The sequence below is a fragment of the Arthroderma uncinatum genome (genome assembly GCF_011692745.1).
Source record: "Arthroderma uncinatum strain CBS 119779 chromosome Unknown scaffold2, whole genome shotgun sequence".
In the NCBI taxonomy this organism is placed as follows: Eukaryota; Fungi; Ascomycota; class Eurotiomycetes; order Onygenales; family Arthrodermataceae; genus Arthroderma; species Arthroderma uncinatum.
The window spans coordinates 262,333-286,641 of NW_022983864.1; the positions used below are offsets into that span (position 1 = coordinate 262,333).

At 51.4% G+C, this 24,309-nt stretch overlaps 8 protein-coding genes across 8 annotated transcripts; 2 read left to right on the forward strand and 6 right to left on the reverse strand.

The window, feature by feature from the left end:
* Positions 1–378: 378 nt before the first annotated feature.
* Positions 379–3,988, reverse strand: GIQ15_02025 (phosphatidylinositol 3,4,5-trisphosphate 3-phosphatase and dual-specificity protein phosphatase; the record flags this gene model as incomplete). Its single annotated transcript, XM_033549442.1, has 4 exons — positions 379–1,739; positions 1,981–2,032; positions 2,275–3,588; positions 3,671–3,988. 4 exons carry the CDS (start codon positions 3,986–3,988, stop codon positions 379–381), a joined length of 3,045 nt encoding a protein of 1,014 aa, XP_033406603.1.
* A 485-nt stretch (positions 3,989–4,473) lies between these two features.
* On the reverse strand, positions 4,474–6,789 carry GIQ15_02026 (phospholipase A2; the record flags this gene model as incomplete). Its single annotated transcript, XM_033549443.1, has 1 exon — positions 4,474–6,789. The coding sequence occupies one exon, from the start codon at positions 6,787–6,789 to the stop codon at positions 4,474–4,476; it is 2,316 nt and encodes a 771-aa protein (XP_033406604.1).
* A 668-nt stretch (positions 6,790–7,457) lies between these two features.
* On the forward strand, positions 7,458–9,476 carry GIQ15_02027 (exocyst complex protein exo70; the record flags this gene model as incomplete). Its single annotated transcript, XM_033549444.1, has 3 exons — positions 7,458–7,741; positions 7,812–8,029; positions 8,095–9,476. 3 exons carry the CDS (start codon positions 7,458–7,460, stop codon positions 9,474–9,476), a joined length of 1,884 nt encoding a protein of 627 aa, XP_033406605.1.
* Positions 9,477–10,639: 1,163 nt separating this feature from the next.
* Positions 10,640–11,902, reverse strand: GIQ15_02028 (uncharacterized protein; the record flags this gene model as incomplete). The annotated part of the gene is made up of 2 exons (XM_033549445.1): positions 10,640–11,574; positions 11,638–11,902. 2 exons carry the CDS (start codon positions 11,900–11,902, stop codon positions 10,640–10,642), a joined length of 1,200 nt encoding a protein of 399 aa, XP_033406606.1.
* A 2,161-nt stretch (positions 11,903–14,063) lies between these two features.
* Positions 14,064–15,685, forward strand: GIQ15_02029 (uncharacterized protein; the record flags this gene model as incomplete). Its single annotated transcript, XM_033549446.1, has 4 exons — positions 14,064–14,178; positions 14,296–14,444; positions 14,497–15,560; positions 15,622–15,685. The coding sequence occupies 4 exons, from the start codon at positions 14,064–14,066 to the stop codon at positions 15,683–15,685; spliced, it is 1,392 nt and encodes a 463-aa protein (XP_033406607.1).
* An 80-nt stretch (positions 15,686–15,765) lies between these two features.
* Positions 15,766–20,754, reverse strand: GIQ15_02030 (uncharacterized protein; the record flags this gene model as incomplete). Its single annotated transcript, XM_033549447.1, has 9 exons — positions 15,766–16,001; positions 16,660–16,957; positions 17,015–17,172; positions 18,265–18,311; positions 18,502–18,982; positions 19,059–19,587; positions 19,647–19,748; positions 19,800–19,968; positions 20,036–20,754. The coding sequence occupies 9 exons, from the start codon at positions 20,752–20,754 to the stop codon at positions 15,766–15,768; spliced, it is 2,739 nt and encodes a 912-aa protein (XP_033406608.1).
* A 447-nt stretch (positions 20,755–21,201) lies between these two features.
* Positions 21,202–21,756, reverse strand: GIQ15_02031 (uncharacterized protein; the record flags this gene model as incomplete). Its single annotated transcript, XM_033549448.1, has 1 exon — positions 21,202–21,756. The coding sequence occupies one exon, from the start codon at positions 21,754–21,756 to the stop codon at positions 21,202–21,204; it is 555 nt and encodes a 184-aa protein (XP_033406609.1).
* A 449-nt stretch (positions 21,757–22,205) lies between these two features.
* GIQ15_02032 (60S ribosomal protein L3) lies at positions 22,206–23,691 on the reverse strand (the record flags this gene model as incomplete). Its single annotated transcript, XM_033549449.1, has 4 exons — positions 22,206–22,461; positions 22,529–23,196; positions 23,260–23,416; positions 23,624–23,691. The coding sequence occupies 4 exons, from the start codon at positions 23,689–23,691 to the stop codon at positions 22,206–22,208; spliced, it is 1,149 nt and encodes a 382-aa protein (XP_033406610.1).
* Positions 23,692–24,309: the final 618 nt, after the last annotated feature.

Below are 24,309 nucleotides of genomic sequence, written 5' to 3' on the forward strand. Positions count from 1 at the left end.
TGAACTTACCTGCTTTTGAAGGTTGCCCATACAACCAACTTTCGAGACTAAGGATAGCGGGAGTTATACGGCTTAGAATAAGATATGTACTTATAGGTCGAGATTTATAGCTCGAAAATGCGGTTACCATTTGAGGGTTAATATAATATCAATACCCGAGACAAGTCAAAGCTAAACGTCAATCATATATTCTCTGTATATGTGCTCCAATCTACTTTACACTCTATCTCTTATATATATACCCACATATATATTCAAAATCCCCCAATATCAAATATATGTATCCAAGAAACACGGTCCGCCTATATTATTTCATCTCCTTCGTACTCTTGCCATAACGATTCCACTTTCCCGGCTTCGTCTTCCAGATTGACACGGTCATGTCTTGGGCTGGGAAGAAGTTGGCTGACTCGGCTCAGGCTCCGAAGACGCAGCGCTTTCCTTTGGCTGACGCTCTAGCTGTGGCAGATTTTCCTTGTCTTCATCTTCAACAAGTTGATCTTGTCCACGCCAATCGACTGCATGGCCTTCTTGCACCTCTTCCCCAGGGCCAGGTTCGGCAATGATCTTGCCTGGTGGCGGAGCGTCGGTAGTACCAGATTCCGGCTCTTTGCCCTCGGCATCCTCAGGGGAAGGTGTATGGTATTTCCAAACAACCTTGAGACGGTCCAGCGACCTTATCCCCTTCCTGGAGGTTCCCTTGATCCCGTCCATGGCGTCCCATTCCGTCTCGAACACTCCGGAATTATGGTCATGGCCACCTTCAAAATAGGCATTGAACCAGACATGGCCGACAGAGGTGACCATGGTCCAGTCTGTATATGAGACAACAGCCCGTCGCTCAAAGTCAATGTTTACATCTGACGTGGGAACTATAACTCGTTCCTGAGGCCGAAGGATAACATCGTCAGTGGAATCGTTCGGTGTAGACGCAACAACCGACCAAGCAGCGTTTACCACTGATTCAGACTCTGTGACTCCCTGGGCTGATTTGGCCGGTGTAGAGGTTGGCTTTGTTGACGATGGAACGACATCCCCTTTGTCCGCCTGTTTGTCGTCGTCATCCTCCTTTCCAGCCGAATCGGCATCCTTCGAGGAAACATCGCTGTTTTGATGAAAGAACTCGTCTTTGCTAAACCGATAGAACCGTTTTATTTTCCTTCCTTCGTCCACAAACCCTTCCACATCCACTTTGAGCCCCTTTCTCAATCCCCAGATATGGATCTCCACGATTTCAACGGGTCGCTCGACGTATAGTTTGTTGAATTCGTTCTTCCAGCGCTCAACATAGCCCACCCATCGAACCTGACTGGGTATGCTCACACCGGCACCAAACCCAGCCCTCATTCTGCGCTCTGTGAACTGTTTCATGGCGTCTACTGCGCTCCAGCCCTGTTCGCTGATCAAATAACTACAGGCAACGGTCCCACTGCGCCCCTTGCCAGCTTTGCAATGTACCACTGCAATCCTCTTGCTCTTCCCTTCGCCGTTTAGCCAATTCCGCATACTAGCCATGAGCGACGGTATCAAGGCGAAAGGAGGCGGGTGGTGATCCGGCCATGGGAAATGGTGAATACGTCCATAGACCTCATCATCAGGGTATCCGGTTCCTTCAGCACGAAATTCCCATATCGACCAATCCTCGCCGTGTTTTGAATCGAGGAAACGAACCAGGTCTTCTGTAGGGTTTCGGTACGCGCGTTTAGGATACGTTGAGGATGGGCCAGATGTTGCTATGACTGCACAATTGTTAGTCAACATAACCAGCTGTATTGCGGTATGCTTTAAATTGGGCGTCAAAAGTCCTAAGGATCAAGTAGTACAGAGTTACTCACTGTCATCCGTAACATAGCATAAGTCGAGACACGCTTCGGGGTGGTGAACCCGCGGGCTTGCCACTATCCGTCGGAGAAAGGATGCCTATTATTTGAGGTTAGGAAGACGTAACTCTAACATCTATAGCAATTGAGCGTTACTGACCATCGTTTATCTCAGGATTGAACCTCTTGAGTTGAAATGCATCGTGGTCTGCCTGCAGATTTTAAACGAAATCAAGCAACAGTGACGATGCGGAATGATGTCACTCGTGTTTCTACTTGTGCTTGGCGCATTGGCTAGGGAGTTGGATATCAAAACACCGACATGAACTGGTTGATTGTTTAGACGTTACGGTCTGGGGTATATCGATTATAATACATCGAGAACATTCGTGCTTCACTAATATACAAGGCAAACTCCCATTCAATCTTGACGCGATGGCCCGTTTCCTTCTACCGCTGTCTCTGCTTCCGCTTCCGCCTTTGCCTCTGTCACTGTCTGTGTCCCTGTCTCTGTCTCAGTCCCTGCCTCTGTTTCCCCATGTTTCGTCTCCTGTTGTCGTTGGTGCTGGTGCTGCCGTTCTAGATCCTGCGTAGAGCTCAGCCTTCTAACAGGCCGTGGCCCGATGGTGCTCCGGATAACGGGCTTGCGGATGGATGCATCGTACAGAAGCTTGAGAGCATACTCATCCTCTAGCCCATAACATTTACTGCGGATATATTTCTTCGCTTCCATTGACAGGGCAAACCCGGAGCCTGTCATCTCAAGGAAATATTTATGGGCAGCTCCGAATCGAGAGAAGTCAATGCAAAGTAGAACTAGGCTCTCATATGTCTTGCGGTCCGGAAGGATTTTCATCTGGATCATCTCCTGGACGAAGAAGCCGGCCAATTCTCCGTGCTCTGTCTTTCGGCAGACCATGAATAAGATATTAAACGTCAATGTTTCCGCGCCAGATGGACAGATGGTGTGAAGCTCTCGATAAAATTCCCATGCTGCATCTGCCTGGCGTAGATGGGCACATAGTTCGAGTGCGACGTTGACAACTGCTAGAGGGATTTGTAGATTCTCGTCTTTCTTGAGCCGCTTAAAAGTTTCCCAGACAGCTGCTGGCTCTACTTCTGCCGTGATTAAATGGGAGAGAAGTGTTCGAGTCGAGCCGTCCCGGACACCAACGCTGCTGTTGCCCATCGTGCAAAGTATGCGAATGGCCGAGTCAAGGTCGTGTGCCTCCACATAAGTATCAACGAGAGACTCATAGTCATTTAATGTAAACGCGGCACCACGGTCTCCGAGCAATTCGAACACTGATGTCGCCAGCTGGGCGTTACCCGTTCGCGCGCTGATAGCAAGAACATTGTTGCAGACACCGTACGGCGGATTCATATATCCTAGCTCAACATACTGTTCCCAGATGAACTGAGTCAACTCGGCGTGCATAGCAGCACTAGCGGCATCCAGTACGTGGTGCCATATGTTTGGTGAAAGATTCTGACCAGCCTCAACTTTTGATCGCATCAATTGCAAAACTTCATCGAATTCTCCATAATCCGTAAGATTGTAAATGAGGAGCGAGTAAAGCCAGTTCTGTACCGGCACATGCTGCAGCTTCATATGCTCCAAGGTCTCAAGCGCCATTTCAAATTGTCCTTCACGGATGAGTCCCGCAACAATGTTATGCCAGCCTGGCGGGCTAAGGGGTAGCCATCTATCTCGGAGCTTATGAACAACTTCAGAACGAAGGAGGTAATCGGGGTGAATCGCCAGTGCCTAAGAATGAAATGTCCCGGTTGTAAGCCTGCTATTCGCAATGCATAATAAAACAACAATTTCAGTGGATGGGAGGACCTACTTTTAACGCCGCATGGAGAGTCCCCGAGTCTGCCACTATCCCATTCTTCTCCATATCATCCAGAAGCCCCCGTACCTGCTTAGCAGACCCTCGAATGCACTGAGAGTTTGCCAGTATCATTGCGCGGTAATGGCGAACCTCCGGACGAACATGCCTGTTGCGCACGAGTTCTGTGACAACCTTTAAGGCAGCGGTATGATTTGGTAGCTTTTCAACTACATTTTGTAAAGTATTTTCCAGGTTCACATTTGTCTTTCCTATGAGATCCGGCAGCACTTTGCTTTGTCGTAACATCTTTCTAGCGGTTGGCGGTTCCATTGGTCGATGAGGTCTGGATTTCGGTTTCATTTTAGAACCATTCAGCTTTCGGCCGTCATTGCTGGTATTTGATCTCAAGGCTTGCGGTCTGGGGGAACTGACGGGCCCAGAGCCAGAGGCCATCAGGGACTGGAACGACGCAGCAAGTGAGCATCTTGGAGAGCTGCAGAAGCCTCTCCGCGACGAGGAAATGGCATTGTCAAAAGAAAACGACTGCCTCGTCGGTTCATGGAACAGGCGACCCAGTGAGGGACGAAAACAAAGCCATAGCCCGTCTACAGCCACTGTTCTGCTCGACATGCTTTGCTATACGATTTCTCTTAGCTCTTGCTGATGTCTGAAGAAAAAAAATGGACATCGATGATATCACGTGATATCACATCTACCTACAGCCCTGGAGGAAAGCAGCAACAACTTGGACAGGAATATTTACATGGAGGTTTTCTATATACACCGGATTTTAAGCGTGCATGCTGAGTTGAGTTCTATGCCATATAGCTTGCACTCGTTCTAGCTCCCTCCATCTCACGTTGAATGCGTTCTCTCTTCTTCCGCTCATAGATCCCCCTGACAACCCGCTTCAGCTGGTCCTCGCCCTCCGCAAAATTCGATTTCGCAAGGTGTACGGCGGAATCTATCTGCTCCGGAGTGTATATGAAGTTCCAAGTACTCAGATAGTCCTCCTCTAATGGGTCAAGGATCCTGGGCTCGCCGTCTTTCTCGTCCTTGTCTGGGTCAGGGAGAGCGCGGCAGGCAGGGTTGGGTAGAAGGGGGAAATAGGCAACGGCAATACCAGCGTGTGGTTGCGTGAGGTGGAATTCAGAATCATCCTCTTTGTTACCGGATGAATGGAACAGTCGTTTGGATGGTGGTGGATCGGCAGAAGCTATCCTTTCCTCTGTAGTACCAAGCCAAATGTTGCAGAAGGTCAAATCGTTGCTGGCTTCTTGCGCGGAAGCTACTTTCTTATCGGCCTCCTCCTTTGTAGTTTGGCTTTCCTCAGCGATGATATCTGCTGTCTCCGAGGGGGTTGCGTTGGATTTTGGCCATCCTGCACCGATTGGCCAACCCTTGATACCTCGTTGGTGGGCATAACCATCGACGACCGAGAGCCAGTTAGCTTCTTTGCTGTCGGCAGAAACGTCAAATGCGACGATAAGATCAACGTTTCGCCCGGGTCGAAGCAGCGGGTAGATGGGTAGATTGTTACTCATACCCGCATCCATCAGCCGTAAGTGTGAATCTTGAAAGACAGACTCGGGACACGAATCGGGGAGCTTCCCTTCCAGTCCCAGGACGAAATTGGGTACCGTAGCAGGGTCAATGGGGTGAACACGGGTTAGATCCTCGCTTTTACCTTCGATGAGGGCGTCAATGCTACTAAAGCCTGCAAGGCCCATAAAGGCCGGCCGTATTTCCTTGTAGTAGTGAGCGAGGGTAGCACAGAAAGCGCTTCCCCAGACACCCATGAGGGCAGGCACTCTTAACTCGGGGACAGCATATCCATGGGCGGCCGAAATGCCTTTTCCGTCCTTGAAGTTACGTCCGACAGCCCAGGTAGGAATACCGGCCTCGAATTCTTCACAGAATAGCTCGTAGGGAGAAAATTCAAACCACTGGAACCAGCTTTCTTGTCTAGCGATCTCCTTAAGCTCGTCTTCAGAGGCATCGGTTTGGGTCGGCTTTGGTATCTCGTGTCGAATGGCCGTGTAAATTGGCATTGGGTTAGCTCCGCCATTTACCACCGCACGTTGGCTAGACAATTGCAAGTCACTGTCGGTCAAGGCGGCGGTATCCTGAGGAACCATGAGCCTCGCAGCCAGCAATATTCCGTATACGTCAACCAGGCCAAAATCGGCCTTCGGGTCTCCCTTGAGCTTCTCGATCACACCTCGTAGAAGGTATTTGTTTGTTGGCGGAGAGGTTACAAGGTCGAGGGCTTCGGGTGGGAATGCGATATGCGTTTGAAGCCTTGACTTGAGGTGGTCAATCATTTTGCCAAAGTCCTGGCCGCCGATAGAGGAGTTGAATAGAGTCTGTAGCCAGCACGATCCGCTCACGCCGGCTGTATACGTGAGACAGTCCCAGAGCCCGGCATCTTTGGCGGCCATGTATGAACCGGTCCCTGCAATAAGAGCGCGCAGGCCTCCTCCGGATGCACACATGGCAATGACAGGCACGTCGTCGGGGTGCACTTCGGCCTCTGGCAGCCCAAGGTAAGCAGCCAGGTTCTTCGCGATGACTCTACGGCGGTCTGACAGAAAGGCTTGTTCTTCCGGGCATAGAGTGTTTCCAATTCTCACGTTTGCTTCCTCGATAATGCTTGGGTTGAATTGGGGATCGCACGCTTCCTTCCATACGTCGTCAGCCACAGAACCGGGAGCCATTGAGAGCTCGCGCTGCAGGTTTCGCAAGATTTCCGGGGACAGCAAAGTCCATCCAGGCGAGATATAATCCTTGAAGACTGCTGACCAGTCTGAACTCCAGTCTGAAGAGCTAAAGTAGCCCTCCGCAGTGCCGAGTCTGTCTGCCAGCGTTTCCCACGCAGACTTCGGCGTAACGTCAGCATCGGCATCCTTCTTCTCGCCAGCTTCCTTCCCCTCAGGTTTAACCAGCTTGGCTAATGCAGATTCTTCTGGGGTCGGCGCCGTCTTCTTCGCGTTCCACGCCGCAGCACTGCGTCCGGCGTCGCATCGAACGTTCTGTTTACCCAGCAGCGCGAGAGAAGCGCTGCCCGTCACGAACAATGCGCCCTTCAACGCCTGCCGCCATCTTGCTTGTAGGAACCGGGCAGCACCCATCACGGTGAAGCCAATGCCAGTAACGGTGAAGTCAGTCTACCTCGAAGCTGCCATGACAGTTCAAAACGGCGGGAAGTGCGAAACTTGGTCCCGCCACTTTTGCCCGCTGCCATTGACTTTTGGCTCGGTGTATGGATGATCCGAGGTAAAAGCCATCCTGGAGCTTATCACGGCCGCTATACAGCACGTTCAGCGACGGCGAGCATCGTCTGGCGAAGAAGCCGCCTGCTCCAAAGCATAACGCATTAATACTAGAGACTGATATTGAATATAGAGAAGTCGTCCTGTCAAAAAGTAAGCGTAGTTTAAGCATATATTAAGAGTGAAGCCTTGGCGACGTTACGGCTCTTGGCACAGTTCGCATCATGATATCATCTTCCACCTTGATCGCCTGAGCATCAAGCGTCTTCCTCTTCTTCCGTCGCCGTTCTCTCTCTTTTCTTTGGCCGCAGTCAGTACCAATCGACCAGTATACGATTTCGACAGCTACTATCGTTTTTCACCGTATTGTAGCCGCCAGTATACGGCTACGACTGCATGCGAAAAGGGGGGATCCGAGCCGTTGACTCACGGCTGATGACGAACTGACGTCGAGTGGGAGCTAGGTATGTATATTCTGGCTACAAGTATAAGTTTAGATAGCTGACATGATCTCATAGAGCGGCGCAATGGGCGCTCCACGAAACGCCGTTTATGCGGAGGAGAGTGCGGAGGTAGAAGTGCTCTACGCGGACCTCGACAAGCTCAACACCCTAACCAAACGGATCCAAGGCTCTCTCTCACGGCTCGAGGCCAGCGGGAAGGTGGTCAAAAATGCGATCGGTCCTATCTACGGCAATACCCAAGCCCTACAGTCCACCACCACGAACATAGACAGAGTGAATGATGCCATCGAGCGGATGCGCCGTCCACTGGATGTAAAGGGACAAGAAGAAAGCATTATACGAGCCGGGTATGCAATAAAATCTGTCTAGAGAGATCGTCTTCATAAACAGCTTGCTAACCCGCCACCTCTCCGATAGGCCGCAAAACGCTGGGCTACCACAATTCCTCGGTGCGTTGAAACGCATCGACCTTGCGCTAACGGACTTGAATGCCACGAAACTTCGGTCGAATCAAAAGGCTGTCTCCGAGTTCAGCTCACTACTTAATTCGGGGAGTAACAAACTGCAGGACCTATTCAGGTCCACCTTGAGGGAGGAGGCCAGTACGATCGAACCGCTTCACTACCTTACAAAACGTAAGACATTCGGATAATATTGCTACCCATATATACTCTGTAAACCAGCTAACATTTGTTCTTAGAACTTTCTTTCCCTTTACTGTCGCAAGATGCTTTCTCCGAACTTGCTCCAGCTGCAGGCGCAATCACAGCTGCCTCTAAGCATACCCCCCAACAAGGCCACATAGAAAACCCAGCAATCTCGATATACGCTGAAATTCGTGGCCCATATCTAACGAGCAGCTTGCAAAACCTGGCTACTGCATCCATCAGCACCGCCAAACGCAGAGCAGCCGATGGACCTTACAAGCAAGGCACCAACGGAATCGGTGTATACTCTAGTGTCATAGAAGGGATGTTTCTTGCAGAGTATGAGAACATCGTAAAGGTCTTCCCGGCAGACCAGCAAGGAAAGGCCCTCCAGGCTACATGTCGGCCCGCTCTAGCCGAGTTCTCCAAGACCATGCGCGAGCTAAACATGTATATCAAGTCAAACTTGATCACCGACTGCTTTCTTGCCTTTGAGGTCATCGATATTGTCACATCGCTATCGTATCGTCTGGATACGAAAACGGGGGAATTAAAGAATCTATTCTTCGAAGCCCTACGGCCCATCCGTGAAACTGCCAAATCATCCCTAACGGAGCTGTTGGAGGAAACTAGACGCAAAGCAGCATCGATCACCACCCTACCCCAAGATGGCTCTCCGGTCCCACTTGTAAACGAGGTGATGAGCTCCCTATCCACGCTGACCGCATACTCGAAACCTCTTGCCTCTATCCTTACATCCCTAGGAGATGGTAACTGGAAACCTTCTGCGGCGCCAAACACCACCCCTCTTGACGTGGGACCAGACAGCTCCACGCTTCTCTCCCATTTCATTCTCGACATGATCGAAGCGCTCCTGTCTTCCCTCGAAGCCCGCGCCCGAGCGGTCCACAAAAGCAAGTCAACCCTGGGCGCGTTCATTGCAAACAACGTCTATATCGTTGACAGGGTCATCCGCAGCACCCCTGAGTTATCGAGCTGCCTCTCCGCCCCAGAAAATGCCAGTCGGCTCGAGGTATGGCGCAAAAAGGGCGTGTCGATATACCTCGATGCCTGGCGTGATCCATCCTCACATCTTCTCGATGTGCAATATACGAGCAGAGGAGGTGCTCGGCCTACGTCTGGCGGACCAGTCGATTCTAGCGCCATAGTTAAATCACTCTCTTCCAAAGACAGGGACGTGATCAAAGATAAATTCAAGGCGTTTAATTCCTCGTTTGATGAGCTGATCGCAAAGCATAAGTCGCTTAATATGGAGAAGCCGGTCCGCACCTCGCTTTCCCGTGAGGTACAGGCCGTTATCGAACCTTTGTATGCGAGGTTCTGGGATAGATACCATGAAATCGACAAGGGACGAGGGAAATACGCAAAGTATGATAAGGGAAGCTTATCTGCTCAGCTCTCTGCCTTGGGCTAGGAAGCTGTAAGTGTATGAGATGCGGTATTGTATCCCCAGCCCATTTTGGGTATAACTTTTCAAGTACATAGTTCTTTTAGCCTTCTTTTTATAATATACCAAATCAGTTTCCAATAGCCGTATCGTTTATGATGAATATTTAAATTTATCAAATGTTATAATCTAAATAGTAAGGACTATGGTTAACATGCTAAAATCTGGTCTTAGGATATCAAATGACACCACAGCATCAGTGCTTGCGGTAATTCATCATTCCTACCAGCCAGCCCGCGCCTCCAGACGACCTGAGTTTCCCATTATATGACCCCAACCTTAGCCTTTTGGCCTGTAATTATGGTTTTGACTTAGAAGCCTAAGTTGTATATGCATATTCATCGCCCGGCTGGCTACATTTAGTAGGATTGTAAGAGCTTATACTACGCTCTTGGTTTCTCGCTACTCCAACGTGTGGGTGGGGTTACGAGTAATATATTATGCTTAATTCCTTAAATGTATCTAGGTAGCATTAGTTAGCTTTCCTCGCTACGTATATAACCTCGTCCTGTCTTCTACATACATATTATCGAGGAAGTTGGTGTTTAGATGTGAATTTTGCGCGCCAGGAAGATATTCATGCTAGGTTCAATATGCATGGACACTATGTACTCGTGGTATACCCCGCGGAAATAACATAACAACGAGCTAGGCGGTTATATAAATAGAGTAAAAAGGGTAAGCATAAAGGTAGCGTGTGGTATCAAAAGGCTGTAATTGCAGGCATGTGTAAGAAATGAACCATTGACTTATAAACTGTGAATAAAGCTCGACTTAGAATAAGGAAGACGAGATGGAAGGAAAGAAAGCGATCAATTGAATCATTTAAATTAGTATTGGCATATAGATATATCTAAGAACGTAGATAGATAGGTGGGTATGTAGACAGGTATGTAGGTCGGTATATAAAACAAAAAGAAACATGATAAGGGGCCTGATACAGATCAGGAACAAAAAAGGATGAGGCTAAGTAAGTCACAGGCGAAATGAAGAGCAGATGAGGATGAGATGAGGAATCAGGGGGGCAGCGCGCTGGCACGGATAGATATAAACATTAGCAGTAATGGGGAAGACAGGTGGTATTTCTTTTTCTTGCACACTTTCGATTGTTTCTAGTGAAAACATTACGACTACCGGCCTGGACCCATCTCATATATCTGCTCTGGCACAGGCCCGTTATGCGTGGCGCCCATGGGTGTTGATGCCAGTTCGGATGGAATAGGTGACATCTGCTGTGGAGAATTGACAACTGACCCAGGCATTTCGGCAGTCTGAGGAGCTTGAGGTGGATGGGCGAAAGGTGGTGCAATCTTTTGCTCGTTTGGATAAGTTGGTAGTTGGTCGTCGGCTGGGGGCTTCTGTTCAACTGGAGCATAATAGCCTCCTGCAACTGGGGGTGTCTGATTATAGCCTGGATGTTGTGGGTTCATTCCAGTTGGAGGCATGTTGTTGTTCTGGGTGTAAGCGGTGGCAGGAGCGGGAGCGGGAGTGTCCGGCTTCTTGCGCAAGACGAACCACCAGAGGGCAATGAGCGCGGCGGAAACACCAGCGACACAGCCGACGACGATACCGGCGATGGGGCCAGCTCCGAGTCCTGTGCTAGGTTGAGGAGTTGGGGTTGGGGAGGGGCGCGGGTCGGTGGAGGAGGATGGTTGAGGTGAGATGTCCGATACGCTGGTGCCGGACTCCTGGGAGGAGCTCTCAGTGGCGGTGGTGGAGGATGGGATATGGGTTGCGGAGTATTTAGAAGCATAGTCAGGTCCTAGCACGGAGGAGAAATACTGTGATAGCGGCGAGATGTTATCTGATACCGAAGCATACGAGTAGCAGCCGTACAGCTTGGTGTTTTGGTTGAATATGTAGGATCCGCAGTAAGGCAAGGTAGATATGCTGCACTTGAGGGCGAGAGAGTCCTTGGAGCAGGCTGCGTCACAACTGACGCTCGAGGCGTAACAGGTGGTTGGGATGGTGGTACAGTCGCTAATGTTTTTGCTGAGACAGCATCCGGCAGCATTTCCAGTGTAGATACATGTCGCGCGGGCGTTGACGCAGGTCAGGGGGTTTGCTATTATTCATGTTAGTTTATACAATTATTTGATTTCTAATATACGGTCTTTTATGAACGAACCTGGGTCACCATCAACCAAACCACAGTAATACGCCGGAGGAGGGAAAGGGATCAACAAGCTGCTTGATCCCATGCTCTGTCGCTTCGCCAACTCAAGCGGTATACCAGCAGCTAGACCTGGAGGGGGAGTAGGCTTTGGGGTCATTCCATCAACGGCGACCATACCAGCAGGCGTGACGGCGGGCATAAGGTGCTCTAGAGACGAGGCATCCACGGCGGCCAGAGAGAGGAGAGCGGCCACTAGGGCCAGCGAGTGTCCAGTCATGGTGATGAATTGGTATCACCAAGGCCGCGACGGGAGGTACGACGAAGTTGAACTGCACTTCACCCGACCCAAAGATCGGTATTTTTGCCAGAGAGGAAACGATAAAAATAGAAATAGGAGGGTGGATAGCAGGGCCAATATCAGCTATCGTGGTGAAACGAAAGATGGAGGTAGCAATATCACGTCGGGATACTCGCTCAACCTAGAGAAAGAGCAAACGAAGAGCAAAAACGAGAGGTGAAAACGACGAGAGAAGAAGAGGAAAGGGAGGAAGCAGATGCGAAGGAAAGAAAAGATCGGCTCTCACCAACGCTCTAAAAAGAAAAGAAACACGAACGAAGGACTGTCAAGGAAGCTTTGAGCCTCGCCGCAAGCTCAAAGTAATCAAAGGGGGGGAACGTTCAACCTGAAGCTATCTCAGAACGAGCTAGCGAGAAGGTGAGGCTCGTATTCCCCGTCCGCTGACTTGTAGAGCGCAGCTTAGCCCTCGCTCGCTAGAGTCGATAATTGGGCCCTCGGCGGGGGGATGGTGGACTGGGAAACGAGCCATTCGCCAATCCAAAGCAGAGATGGCTGTGATGGTAGTCGTCTTAACGAGGTTATGCCAGCGGTCAAAGCCATGCCGGACGTAAATAGAGTCGTGATTAGCTTTCTATCCGCGAGCAGATAGCGTGCTCCATACATAACTCTGTGCTTTTAGCATTCAATGTCGTCTCTGAATTTCTGTCAGTCGAGGAGGTCATCTTCTACTTCATATTCAGGGGCAGAAGGATGCCGCCAGTCAAGGATAGCCTGGTCAGGATAAAAATTCCCGGCGAGGAAAAAAAAAGCAAGTCGCAGCAAGTCAACCCAGCTGCGCCCTGGGAGACTGCCATGCCAGCTAGTGTATCCAGCCCGTAATACGAGAACAGCCAGAGTTCGCTGGCGCTCAAGCAGTCGCGTATGCATCGTTACCAGGCCGATACCATCGATTTTATGCCATCCTTTTTAGCGAAGAAACCTAGTCTCGGCGCTCGTTTTTGATTGTTCAGCCGCAAGGGATAAAAGTCGAGATGGACGACCATCTTTCCAGGGACACACGAGTCGAGGTGTCAAGGCAGTCCATGGCCACGTTGCTATCCGTACCGTCATGCGTCCGCCATGCGTCCATCATCGTCCGTCATGCAGTGTCCTCGTCGTCCTTGAAAAGAGATGAGATCGGGGTAAATGCAACTGTTTCAAGCGTCAAGTTATTTTTAGCCTCTCGCAAACTCAGCCGAGCAAGAAAACAAACTTGTCTTGCAGCTACATCCTGGCAGCTCGGGTCATCCCTCTATCTCGATGCTTGTTCAGCATCTCTCATCTCACGTCTCATCTCGTCGTCCTCATCTCTCCTCTCATCGTCTCATCTCCTGCTCTCATCTTCCCACTCGTCTTCTCATCGTCTTCTCCTATCATCTTCCCATCGTCTTCTCCTATAATCGTCTTCTCATCTTCTCATCTCTTCCCTCCTATCTTGTGTTGTTGTTGATGTGCTGTTTACTTCTCCGTTTACCCTAATAGGACATCACGTGCGCCCTTAGTCATGCCGGGTGAAGTCGGGTATACTCACGTGTCATCACGTGCCACGGGGAAACGCGGAACGGAGAAACTCGGCCCGTGCGGAGACTCTCGTTCCGTCCCCTGTCCCCGTGACCTCGCATGTGTCTGCAGAAGATGTGCGGGTACCTCGGGGTACTTCCTCCGCCACTATGTCTATAAGAGAGTCCAAGTACCTCTAAGTATCTCGCCATGAGGGGGCGCCGGGGGGAAAATGCGGGAAAATCTCGTGCGCTTTTTCCGCTTGAGACCTGCAACTCCGACCTCCATCGTCCTTTGTGCCTGTTTGCCCTATATCGACGACTTCACCCTTCGCGCGCCCTGAAGCCACCACAGTCTGGGGAAACAGGTCAATTAGCGCGAGCACCGCGGTGGCCGCCCGGGGGAAGCCCGCCAGCACGGCAAACGTAAGATCCAACCTCGGCACCGTCGACGGTTCCCGCTCTCGTGACGCTTTCCTCCAGTCATACCAGATATAAGGAGATATAAGATATATCCCGAGTGCACTCGTCCTGCTCCAGCTCGAAGAACGCATCACAGCACGACAGAGGCATAGGACAGGACCGGAAGGACAGCAGCAACCATGGCGTGGAGGGCCTCTGAGCGTCTCATGGAGACCATCAGCCATTACGCCTCGTTCCCCGCGACAGGCGTCTCGCTGCGGCAGATGGTGCAGTTCGGCGACAAGCCATCGACAGGTATGTCCAGCACAGGTGTGTTTCCGTCTCGTACCATCTGTCATGTTGTCTTTCTGGTTGTTAGTTGTAATTGCGTGCACAATCACCGTGGTTACCCCGACTGACATTCTCTGGTAGGCACACTGTTCCGGGCCTCACAGTTCCTGTCCGAGGAGCTGCCCATACGGCTGGCTCACAGGGTACGGGAGCTCGGCGACCTGCCAGACGGGCTGAACGAGATGCCGTCCATCAAGAAGGTGCAGGAGTGGTACGCACAGTCATTCGAGGTAGGTCGGCCACACCTCTTACAAGTGCCGGGCAGCGTTAATGATGATACAGGAAATAACGAAGCTGGAACGGCCGACGCTGTCACAAGAAGTACGATCACGGCTCCTCAATTCAGGCCGGATGAATGGCCGGGAGCCCAGAATGCTAGAACAAGCGACCCAGAACCCCAGCATAAAGCAAGGACAATACCGCTCCTCTCCCACGACTTCCATCCTCAACAGCATCTACAGCAACGGCAACTCCAGCGTCATCGGCAACAACGGCAGCACCACCACCACAACTACAGCAACCAACGGCGCTAAACACCGTGTGGTTGGAACCCGTCGCTACTTTGTGGCTGCGGACGACGGCGCCGACTGGCCGCCAGAGCTGATAGACTACAACGCCCGTCTTGCCACGACTCTGGACACGATAAAGCGACGACACGACAGCGTTGTCACGACCGTTGCGCAGGGTGTGTTGGAATGGAAACGCAAGAAACAACGCCTCCAGATCGACTCCGGCATACAAGCCTTTTTAGACCGCTTTTACATGTCTCGTATCGGTATACGCATGCTTATCGGCCAACACATCGCTCTCACGAATCAACACCACTCCTACCATCCAAACTATGTCGGCATCATCTGCACAAAGACCAACGTGCGCCAGTTAGCACAGGAAGCCATCGATAACGCTCGCTTTGTCTGTGAAGACCACTACGGCCTCTTCGACGCTCCCAAGGTCCAGCTCGTATGCCGCGATGATCTCGACTTCATGTACGTTCCCGGCCACCTGTCGCATATGCTCTTTGAGACGATCAAGAACTCGCTGCGCGCCGTTGTAGAGAGGCACGGACCAGAGAAGGAATCGTTCCCTGTAACCAAGGTCATCGTTGCCGAGGGAAGGGAGGATATCACTATCAAAATCTCCGATGAGGGAGGTGGTATCCCGCGATCTGCGATACCGCTGGTCTGGACATACATGTATACCACAGTGGACCAGACGCCGAACCTGGACCCGGACTTTAACAAGAGCGACTTCAAAGCGCCCATGGCCGGGTTCGGATACGGTCTTCCCATCAGCAGGCTATACGCGAGATATTTCGGCGGAGATCTCAAACTCATCAGCATGGAAGGGTATGTATACGCCGATGTCTACTATTTTTCATCCACGCGCATCGCTAACAGGTGTCTACAGATACGGAACTGACGTTTACCTGCACCTGAACCGCCTCTCGTCTAGCTCCGAGCCTCTCCAATGACAACTACCAGTCATGAGGAACGGGCAACCACTAGTCCATACATCGCGACACTTCACACCCACCCATCCGCAGCCATCCCCTTACCCATCCTCATCGACGTCGACATTAACACCCTTACCCTCTTCTCCTACACCCACATCCATACCAACATCGACATCATCTGACCTGTTTCCCTTTCTATATAAATCCTCCTGCCGCCCAGCTGCCAAAGAAGCAGGACCGTCCTGGCTTGCGATACCATGCTCAAACAAAAAGCCGAAACCAAACTTATACCAGCGTCTTTCTGGCGTGTCGGGATTGACGGCCATGAACTCGTCTGTGATTCGATCACGGGCAAAACGCAGAGAGGTCTCGGAAAGGAAACAGGTAGGTGATGCGGAAATTTTGGTTAATCCCGAGAGGGGAGGATTGTAAAACCTCCTCCTCCAGCAATGATACCTCCAGCGGAGTTTTTGTTTATTTCTTTCTTTTTTTACTGTACATAACATGCAAACTTGTCATCGTCTGGGCGTCTGCCTGTTTGTCTATCCATGTCCCTTTCCTCTGTTGGATAGGGGAGGGTGAGATGAGACTAGATGGTCACGACAGAACAGATGGTACATCAACCAGCCTACAGGATTGGTCTGGTGAATATATATACCAAGATACTTACTGCATTTACCGCGGGTTGGAGCAGAGCGGAGCACTGGCTGGCAAAATCAAACACTTTGGGGGAGATATTGCCCTGATCTCATATCACATCTACATACATGCATCTATGTATTTGCTATATATGTGGTTAGATTTATATCGTTCATTTTATTTGGTTCTATATATAAAGAGAAAAAAAATATATATACTTTTTGAATATAGTATCAATTTCATATTATCCTATTAGCTACTGTATAATCAAGCCCTTGCTTTCCCCTTCCTACTCATTGAAGATGTCCCTCCCCGTGCACCACCACTGGCTCTCTCATTTATATTCACCATACCATCACTAGGAAGATACTCATTCCTCCACCCCGCATTAACCTCCACAATATCAACGATAGGCGTGTCCGTCTTCCCCTCCAACGTCACAGACGGACTCCTCCCATCATCCATCCAACGCCGTCCAGGCATCGACTTCGACAACGCCGCTCCCGCAGCAGCTCCCGCAGCGTCCGACCGATGGGCCTGGATGAGACGTCCAGCCTCGATATCGTGAACCACATACCTTCGTGGAGGCGGCGTATCAGCCGGCCGACGCGCGAGAGAGTGGATGAAGCGTTGTCGAGTTTGTGGGATAGACTATCACCCCTCGTCAGCATGTGTTTTGCACAAGGATGTATATGTATATGTATATACCTCATTGTTAGAAACGGCGTGAAACATGAGCATTTCTAGATCATCCAGGACACCGAGAGCGGCATGTCTGCGTTCGCGAGACTCGGTGGGTTCCTGGATCTCTTCTGCGTAGACGAATTTGGGATGTAGGTCTTGAGTGCGGTATGGTTGGCCAGGGACTGGGGAGGTGTTAGTATAGATAATCTGATGTGTGTATGGTGTAGGACTTGCCTGGGGCGCGAGGGGCTATTTCGTAGGCTTCTTCCTCGAAGGCGAGAGGGTTGGAAGCGGATGCTGGGCTATCGATGTCCATTTCACGCGATGGATAAGAGGATGTCTCTCTGTCTCTCTGAGGGGGTATCTGTCTCTATCTCTGTCTAGGCGGGTATCTGGTATATGATGATAGACGATGTCTGCTATATGTGTTTGTACTCTTGTAGATGCGTTATCACTATCTCAGAGATGTGAAGCCTGAACAGTCCTGCTCTGTTGATATCTTAGACACTACAATGTGATATCACCAACAATGAGCAGTTAACAGTTACATAAGCAAGTATTCACTGAATATTGAAGAAGAAGAGAAGAAGAAGAGACAAGAGAAGAAGAAGAGAAAAGAGAAGAAGAGAAGAATCAAGTTAGCACGAATGCATACATGGTCTCAATTAATTAATTAATATACATATAGATCGAGCAATCAACCTCTATGCCTCATCTACTCTCCTCTGATCCTAAGCAAAACCAATCAAGAGGACACCAACCAAACTCAAGGAGAAGAGAAAGCGAAAAGAGAAACAGAAGAAAGAAAAACCGTTCTATCCCTCCGCATAACATAGCATAGCAGTAACATAAATCAGTAGATAAATAATCGAACAACTCCTAAAACTCCGCGAAACACCACGACTGGACGATTCTGGATCATTGTAGATGTCGGTCGTGGGTTCTCCGATGCCGCTAAAGGTAACTCAACTCAGCCCGGTTTGGTTCGACCCGACTCGACTCGACTCTCTACTCGAGTCGACACTCTGGCGTGCTTATCCGCGATGAAACTTGTTCACCGTAACGAAGGCTGAGTGTTGGAACATGAGCCACATGTGATGTGTTCTAAACGAGGTCCCAACGCGAAGGATCCGGCCTATATACCTGAAGCCCTGGTGGGAAATGGAACTAGACAAGGGACCAGGAACTAAGGAGGCCCCAGCCAGTCACCACATCGCAATTCGAACGCAATTTCTCCGTCCACAGCAAATGCTCCCTCTGACCAGGTCATCAACAATCATGCACAAAGTCGTTCTTGGGCCAAGGGAAGCCCGTGTCGGCCCTATTATGTTTGACATTAAACGTTAGCAAAGCCCATGTTAGCCCCTTGGCGTTTCGCATTGCCCCAGAGTATGACTTGTAGGTGTAGCGAGCGAAGGAGGCGGATGTCGCGGAGGGGAATACGAGGAGGCTCTTTTGGAAGTATATTTAAGAGCCTCCCCAGCCTGTCAACGAGGGGAGAGAACACTTACCAAGTTGTCAGGTTCGGGTTCTTATAGACGATCTCATGTTTCTTGATATAAGTTGTCGTTTCCATCCCTGGCGGATCGCAGGTGATACTCTTCTTCCCTTCTTCTTGATAGATGCGGATATAGTCAAGCCGCATTGTTGCCGGGAACAGCGGTGCAAGACCGGTCATGTTCAGAGCCGCGAAACTGTTTGACATACCCAAGTTCGCGATCAGGGCCATGGGCTCTTTCGGAATGACTCGCTGGCCTACGTTGCCGTTGGGGCCTAGGGCGCGGGCGTCGAGTTTCCACGCCTTCTCCTCGCCGACGTACCATGTTATATCTCCCTTGTCGCCCGGTGTATAGTCGAAGGCATACACCTGGTACTGCTTGCCGTCGTACCAGTTGTTGTTGAGATTGGTGACGCCCGAGATGGCCTGCTGGAACACACCACCTCGGTAGGCGTTCATGATGGTGATGCTGGGGTCGTATATTTCGGTGAATTCTATACCACGACCGACCCGTTAGCCTTCGATACTGGATGGATGGATGAGGGGGGGAGAGAGAGAGAGACGGCTTACCATAGTTGGGCATGTACCAGATGTCAAAGGGAGCCACCTGACAACTCTGGGATACATCGCCGATGACATTGATAGGCGCCTTGTCTCCGTGCAAAGCGTGCACACTGGCCTCGATCACGTCAATCTCGGGCGACGTCCGCGAGATGCCAGGAGTCGGATGGTCCTCGCCCTGGCAGGTGCAGGCCGGCAGCTTCATGCCAGGCAGGAAACTGAGGCCGCCCGTGTCACTCTGGTTGGCGGTGATACCAGCATCGCACTTGTCGTGATAGCTATAGGGCCACATGCCATCTGTGGTGGCAGGGTAGCCAGGTCTGCCCAGGTTACCCATTGACCAGAAACCGGGCCAGAGACCGGATACGTCGCCTCGTCCTGGCAGAGAGATACTTGCTTCCAGCCGGCCACCGGTGAAGCAGAGTTGGTTCCAGGACTGGACCATGCCCGATCGGTAGTTGAGGTAGTGGCTTTGGAATGCGTCGAAGCGGAGTTCCAACTTGCCATTCTTCGTCGTCACGGCGTCAGGGTCATACCACTGCAGAGATTAGTCGGAGACCATGTTGGCCACGCACACGCACACAGGGAGAGACATACCTCGAGATCCTGCGTGACACCATACCAGATATCGACAGCCTGGAAGTACGGGTCGTCGCCTTCAAAGAAAGTGCGTCCATCCTGGTTGAATTCGTCGGAGAACTAACAAATCAGCATCCTCCCGGTTAATCTGAGCCCGCAAAAAATACGCACCACCAACACCATATCCTTGCCGTCTGCGGATTTCTTCTTCATGGCGGACGCGGGTGTGTCCTTGTCGATCAGGCCGGTCCGTACATTCTTCAGCAGCGGCACCTCCTTGATGCAATCTTTATCGCCTGCGCAGCCGGTCTTGCTCGCCGTCAAACCATTGAAATACGATCTATCCAGTCAGTATTTCAAGTGAGAAAAAAAAAAAAAAAAAAAAAAAAAAGAGGGAAAAAACGTACATGACGGGATATCCGATAAACAAGGTCAGGACACCTCCGATCAACAAGGCGAGGGCTCCCAGGTTGGTTATGCCACGACGATGCCAGATGTCACACCTCCGGTCCTTCTCGTTGGGGTCCGGGTTATGCAGCTCGTCGTCCTTTTCGACATCGTGCGGGTAGACGATGAGGTCTCCGTCCGGGAAGATGGCAAACTTCTCCGTCACGGTCTGGGTGGTGATGCCGTTCTCGTCGTCGCTGCTGCCGGCCCTGGAGGGAACGCGGGAGTCGTCGAAGGGACTGGAGTAGGTATATCCGCCGTATCCGTAGCTGGCGTGCCGGCTGGCGGCGTCTGAGCTCCAGCTGGTGCGTCGAGAGGAGAAGCCGGTATAGTCTCCCGGCCCGGCGGAAGACCTGTGAGGATGCGGATTCGGGTACGGGTTGCCCTGGGCCTCGTCGAGATACGACCTCGTCCTGCCGGGCACGGTCAGTCTTTCTGTGGACTCGTTGCGGGAGAGGTCTGCGGGCGAGAGCGACGGGGAGAAGGGCCGCTGCTGCTGCGGCGAGAGCAAGGCGCGCGGCGTGATGGGCGAGGGGCCGGGCAGCGAGCTGGCAGAGGACGAGGGATTCTCATTGTCTGTGAAGGGGTCCTGGGGCGCCCGGGGGAGCTGGGAGTTGATCTGGAGGGTTGGGGTCTTGCGGAGGCGGTTTGAACCATTGCCCGGACCTGGAGGGTCCATTGCGACGTCTCTAGACTGTCCGACTCATCTGGTGTCAGCTGTTGAGTAGAGTATTAACGTGAGGTGTTGCGAAGATGAAGATGAAGAAGTTGAAGAAGTTGGTGAAGGTGAAGAAGTTGAAGTTGAGGTTGAGTTGTTGACGTATACAAGATCTTAGTCAGATCAGGATTCTTGGTCAACGCGAGCCAGGCACAACACTCTGTACTATCAAGTTACTCCATATAGCTACGACTGACTGACTGTGCGAAATTGATCAAGACGAGATGAAACTGTCTTACTCCTAATGACGTCGCCACCAGTGGAAATTAAGTGATACATCCCAGGCCAAACACCTTGAACTACCGCTCACTAAGAGAACTACAGGCCGCCCGCTGATCGCCCTTCGACCAGCCAACCGCCGCCCCTTATACGCCTCGCCATCGCGATCGCAGAGTTTTCTTCTTCTCCTTAACTCTCGACCGCCCGCGCCTTGAGGCCCACCAGCGTCTCCTGGCCCAGCGCGAGCAGCCAGTATTCCACCCGCGTCGCTCCATGCTGCACCCGATACACCCTTACGTCTTTACCCCCATGGCCAGCAGCCTGCACGGCCTTGACTACGCCGGCGTACTGGCCCTGGGCGTCGAACTGGGTTGCTGACAGGACGCTGACCTGTGTGGAGCTGGCTCCATGGACAAGCCGTGAAAACTCCTCTGTCCCACTGTTAGTCCGCGTCGTAAGCAGCACTGCCACCGACAGTAAAGAATAGGAGTAGAAGTAGGGAGTAGAAGAAGTAATACCTTCGCTGGGCCAGTGGTCGCAGGCGAGGACGACGGGCTCAAACGGCTCGTCGGTTTCGGAAGAGTAGAAGGCGTCGACGCTGCGTAGGCTGGCTGGGATCTGCTGCTCATCGACGTCGAGCGTCTTGCTCGCGAGGAAGCCGGAGTCGTTATTCGTCGTGGTCGTGGTGGTCGTGTCCTCGTTCGCCTTGTCGAGGAACGCGGCGTAGGCGGCGTCGGACGACATCTTTCTGTATGTTCTTGATGTTCTGGTTCTTGATGTTCGTGTTCTGTATATGATGGATGTTCTGTATATGCTTGCTCTTGAGACGATGCTGGTCCTCAGGGCCTGGATGACGCAATGTCGTAGTCTTGCTTGCATGGTGTTTCTTGCATGTCGTGGCGAGTCTTCTTCTCGTAACTACTTAACTACTTAACTACTCTTACTCTTAATACTCTTAACCTACACTACTTAACCTACACTATGGAGTACACTTAACCTACACTACTTACTCTCAACTACACTTACTACACTACACTTACTACACTACTTACTCTCAACTACCACACTTACTACTACACTACTACCACACTTACTACACTACACTTACTACACCGCACAAGATGAAGACGAGTGGAAGATCTTTTGTTCAATTATGATATCATCACGTAGAAAAGCAGGACATGAGAGCGTGATTACGAAGACGAAGCGAGATCCTTCTTGAGTGTGCCCAGGAACGCCCTCTTCTCGGCAGGGGTCTGGTATGCGCCGTGGCCGAACTTGGACGAGGTGTCGATCCATTTGAGGTCGACCTTCTCGGTGGCCTTGCGCGACACCTGCGGCCAGAGGGTCTTGCGGAGGGTGACGACACGCTTGCGCACGCCGGGGATGGAGCCCTTGAGCATCACGAAGTCGTTCTTCACCTCGCCGTATCGGACGAAGCCGCCCATTCTACTCGTCGTTAGTACGTCGTATAGATCGTTGAGGATGACTATTAAGGTTAGATAGGATGACTTACGGGGTGATCTGTTTCTTGCTGACGTCAAAGTCAGTCGAGGCGTTACCCTCGTCGCCAGCCTTGCCGATACGGTAGATCTTGTGGTTGGCAGAGGTACGGTGGTGGTATCCGTCCTGACCGGCACGGGCAACGGTCCACTGTACGTGAGATGGATGCCAGGCACCAATACAGGCAACCTTCCTCAGACCCTTGTGTGTCTTGCGAGGCAACTTCTTGGTACCCCATCTGGAGGTGACACCGCTGAAACCGTGACCCTTGGTGACGGCAATGACATCAATAACCTCGTTCATCTCAAAGATAGAGTCGACGTCGATAGGCTTCTCAAACAGGCCGTGGGCGAACTCGACCTTCTCGGCAATGCTGCCTCCGTTGACCTGCACCTCCATGAGATGGGCCTTCTTTTGCTTGAGTGGGGTCTTGCGGATCTGGGTGTGGGCGAGGAGGCGGACGACGGTGCAGTAGTTCTTGATACGCTCGAGCTCGCGAGTAGAGGCAGCGGCATCGGCGTGGGTCTTGGCGTAGCGGGTGAAGGCCTTCTTCTTGCTCTTGTACCAGTTCTTGTAGAAGCGGCGCTTGACTTCGTCTGAGAGATGGTCGGCCCAGACGGTGGTGAGAGAGCGGAGGCCGCGGGGGGTTTCGATGTAGCCAACGATGCCGACGGCGATCATCTACGCGTTGTTAGTGCCTGGTCTCTAAATGACAGAGAGGTAAAGAGGAAAAGGTAGTCTTACTGGGGGGGTCTCGACGATGGTGACAGCTTCGACAACCTCCTTGCGGTGCATCTTGGCTCCAGGACGCTCAAGATCACGGACGATGGTCGTCATGCCAGCCTTGTAGCCCATGGTGGCAGTGAGGTGGACGGGCTTCTTGGGATCATCCTTGGGGAAGCTGTATCAAATCGCATCAGTATATCATCTCCCGACTCCTCGCTCGTCCTTGGGCACACACCTCTTGACCTTTCCACGGTGTCTGGCAGCGCGCTTTCGCGGCAGGTAGGCAAGAGAGCCTATTCATCGACTGTCAGCGTCCCTCCATATATTCCCTGTATCCTCCGTCTTCATCTCATCTTCAATTATGTATCTGTTGTAGACGTACCGTGCCTCGGGGCTTCGTATTTCCTGTGACTCCTGCAGCGCACATCCGTTAGCTTCAATTGCCATCATCTTCACTCGCCGGACAGCATAACTCACATCTTGACCCTGTTGTTGACGGTTAGTATCCTGGGTGGTGGTGTCAGGTCGAAAATTCAAAGGTTGAAAGTTCGCTTGATCTCGTTTTCTTTTGTGTGGGCTTTGCCGAGTTGGCGAGATTAGATAAGCGATTAGTCATGTCACATGACCAACCCTCACATCAAGGAGTATAGAAGAGAAGAAGAAGAAGAGAAGAGAGGAAGAGAAGAGAGGAAGAGAGAAGAAGAAGATACGTGTAGGTGATTAGAGATGGCTATATGTCCCTATTAGCCTTATCATGAGCATATCGAAGAAAGGTTCATTGCTCGGTGGTTTCAGTACATAGTGTAAAGGCAGGCTAAGAGATCAATATAGGCTCGAGGTATTGTGTCGCCTATACAAGAGTCGCCTTGATCCTGCTCCTTGGTATAGTATAGAGGCCTTCGGACCTATAGTAGAAACATCTGTACTCATATACGATCCCGCCGTCTCGTTGAAGACATCAAAGTCAACGTAGGCGCCGTTTCACAGACTACCTAGGTAGAATACGACAGCTGCATGAATTTGCCAACAAGGCTGCATCTTGGGCTGATGGCAAGGATGCGGCGCTTA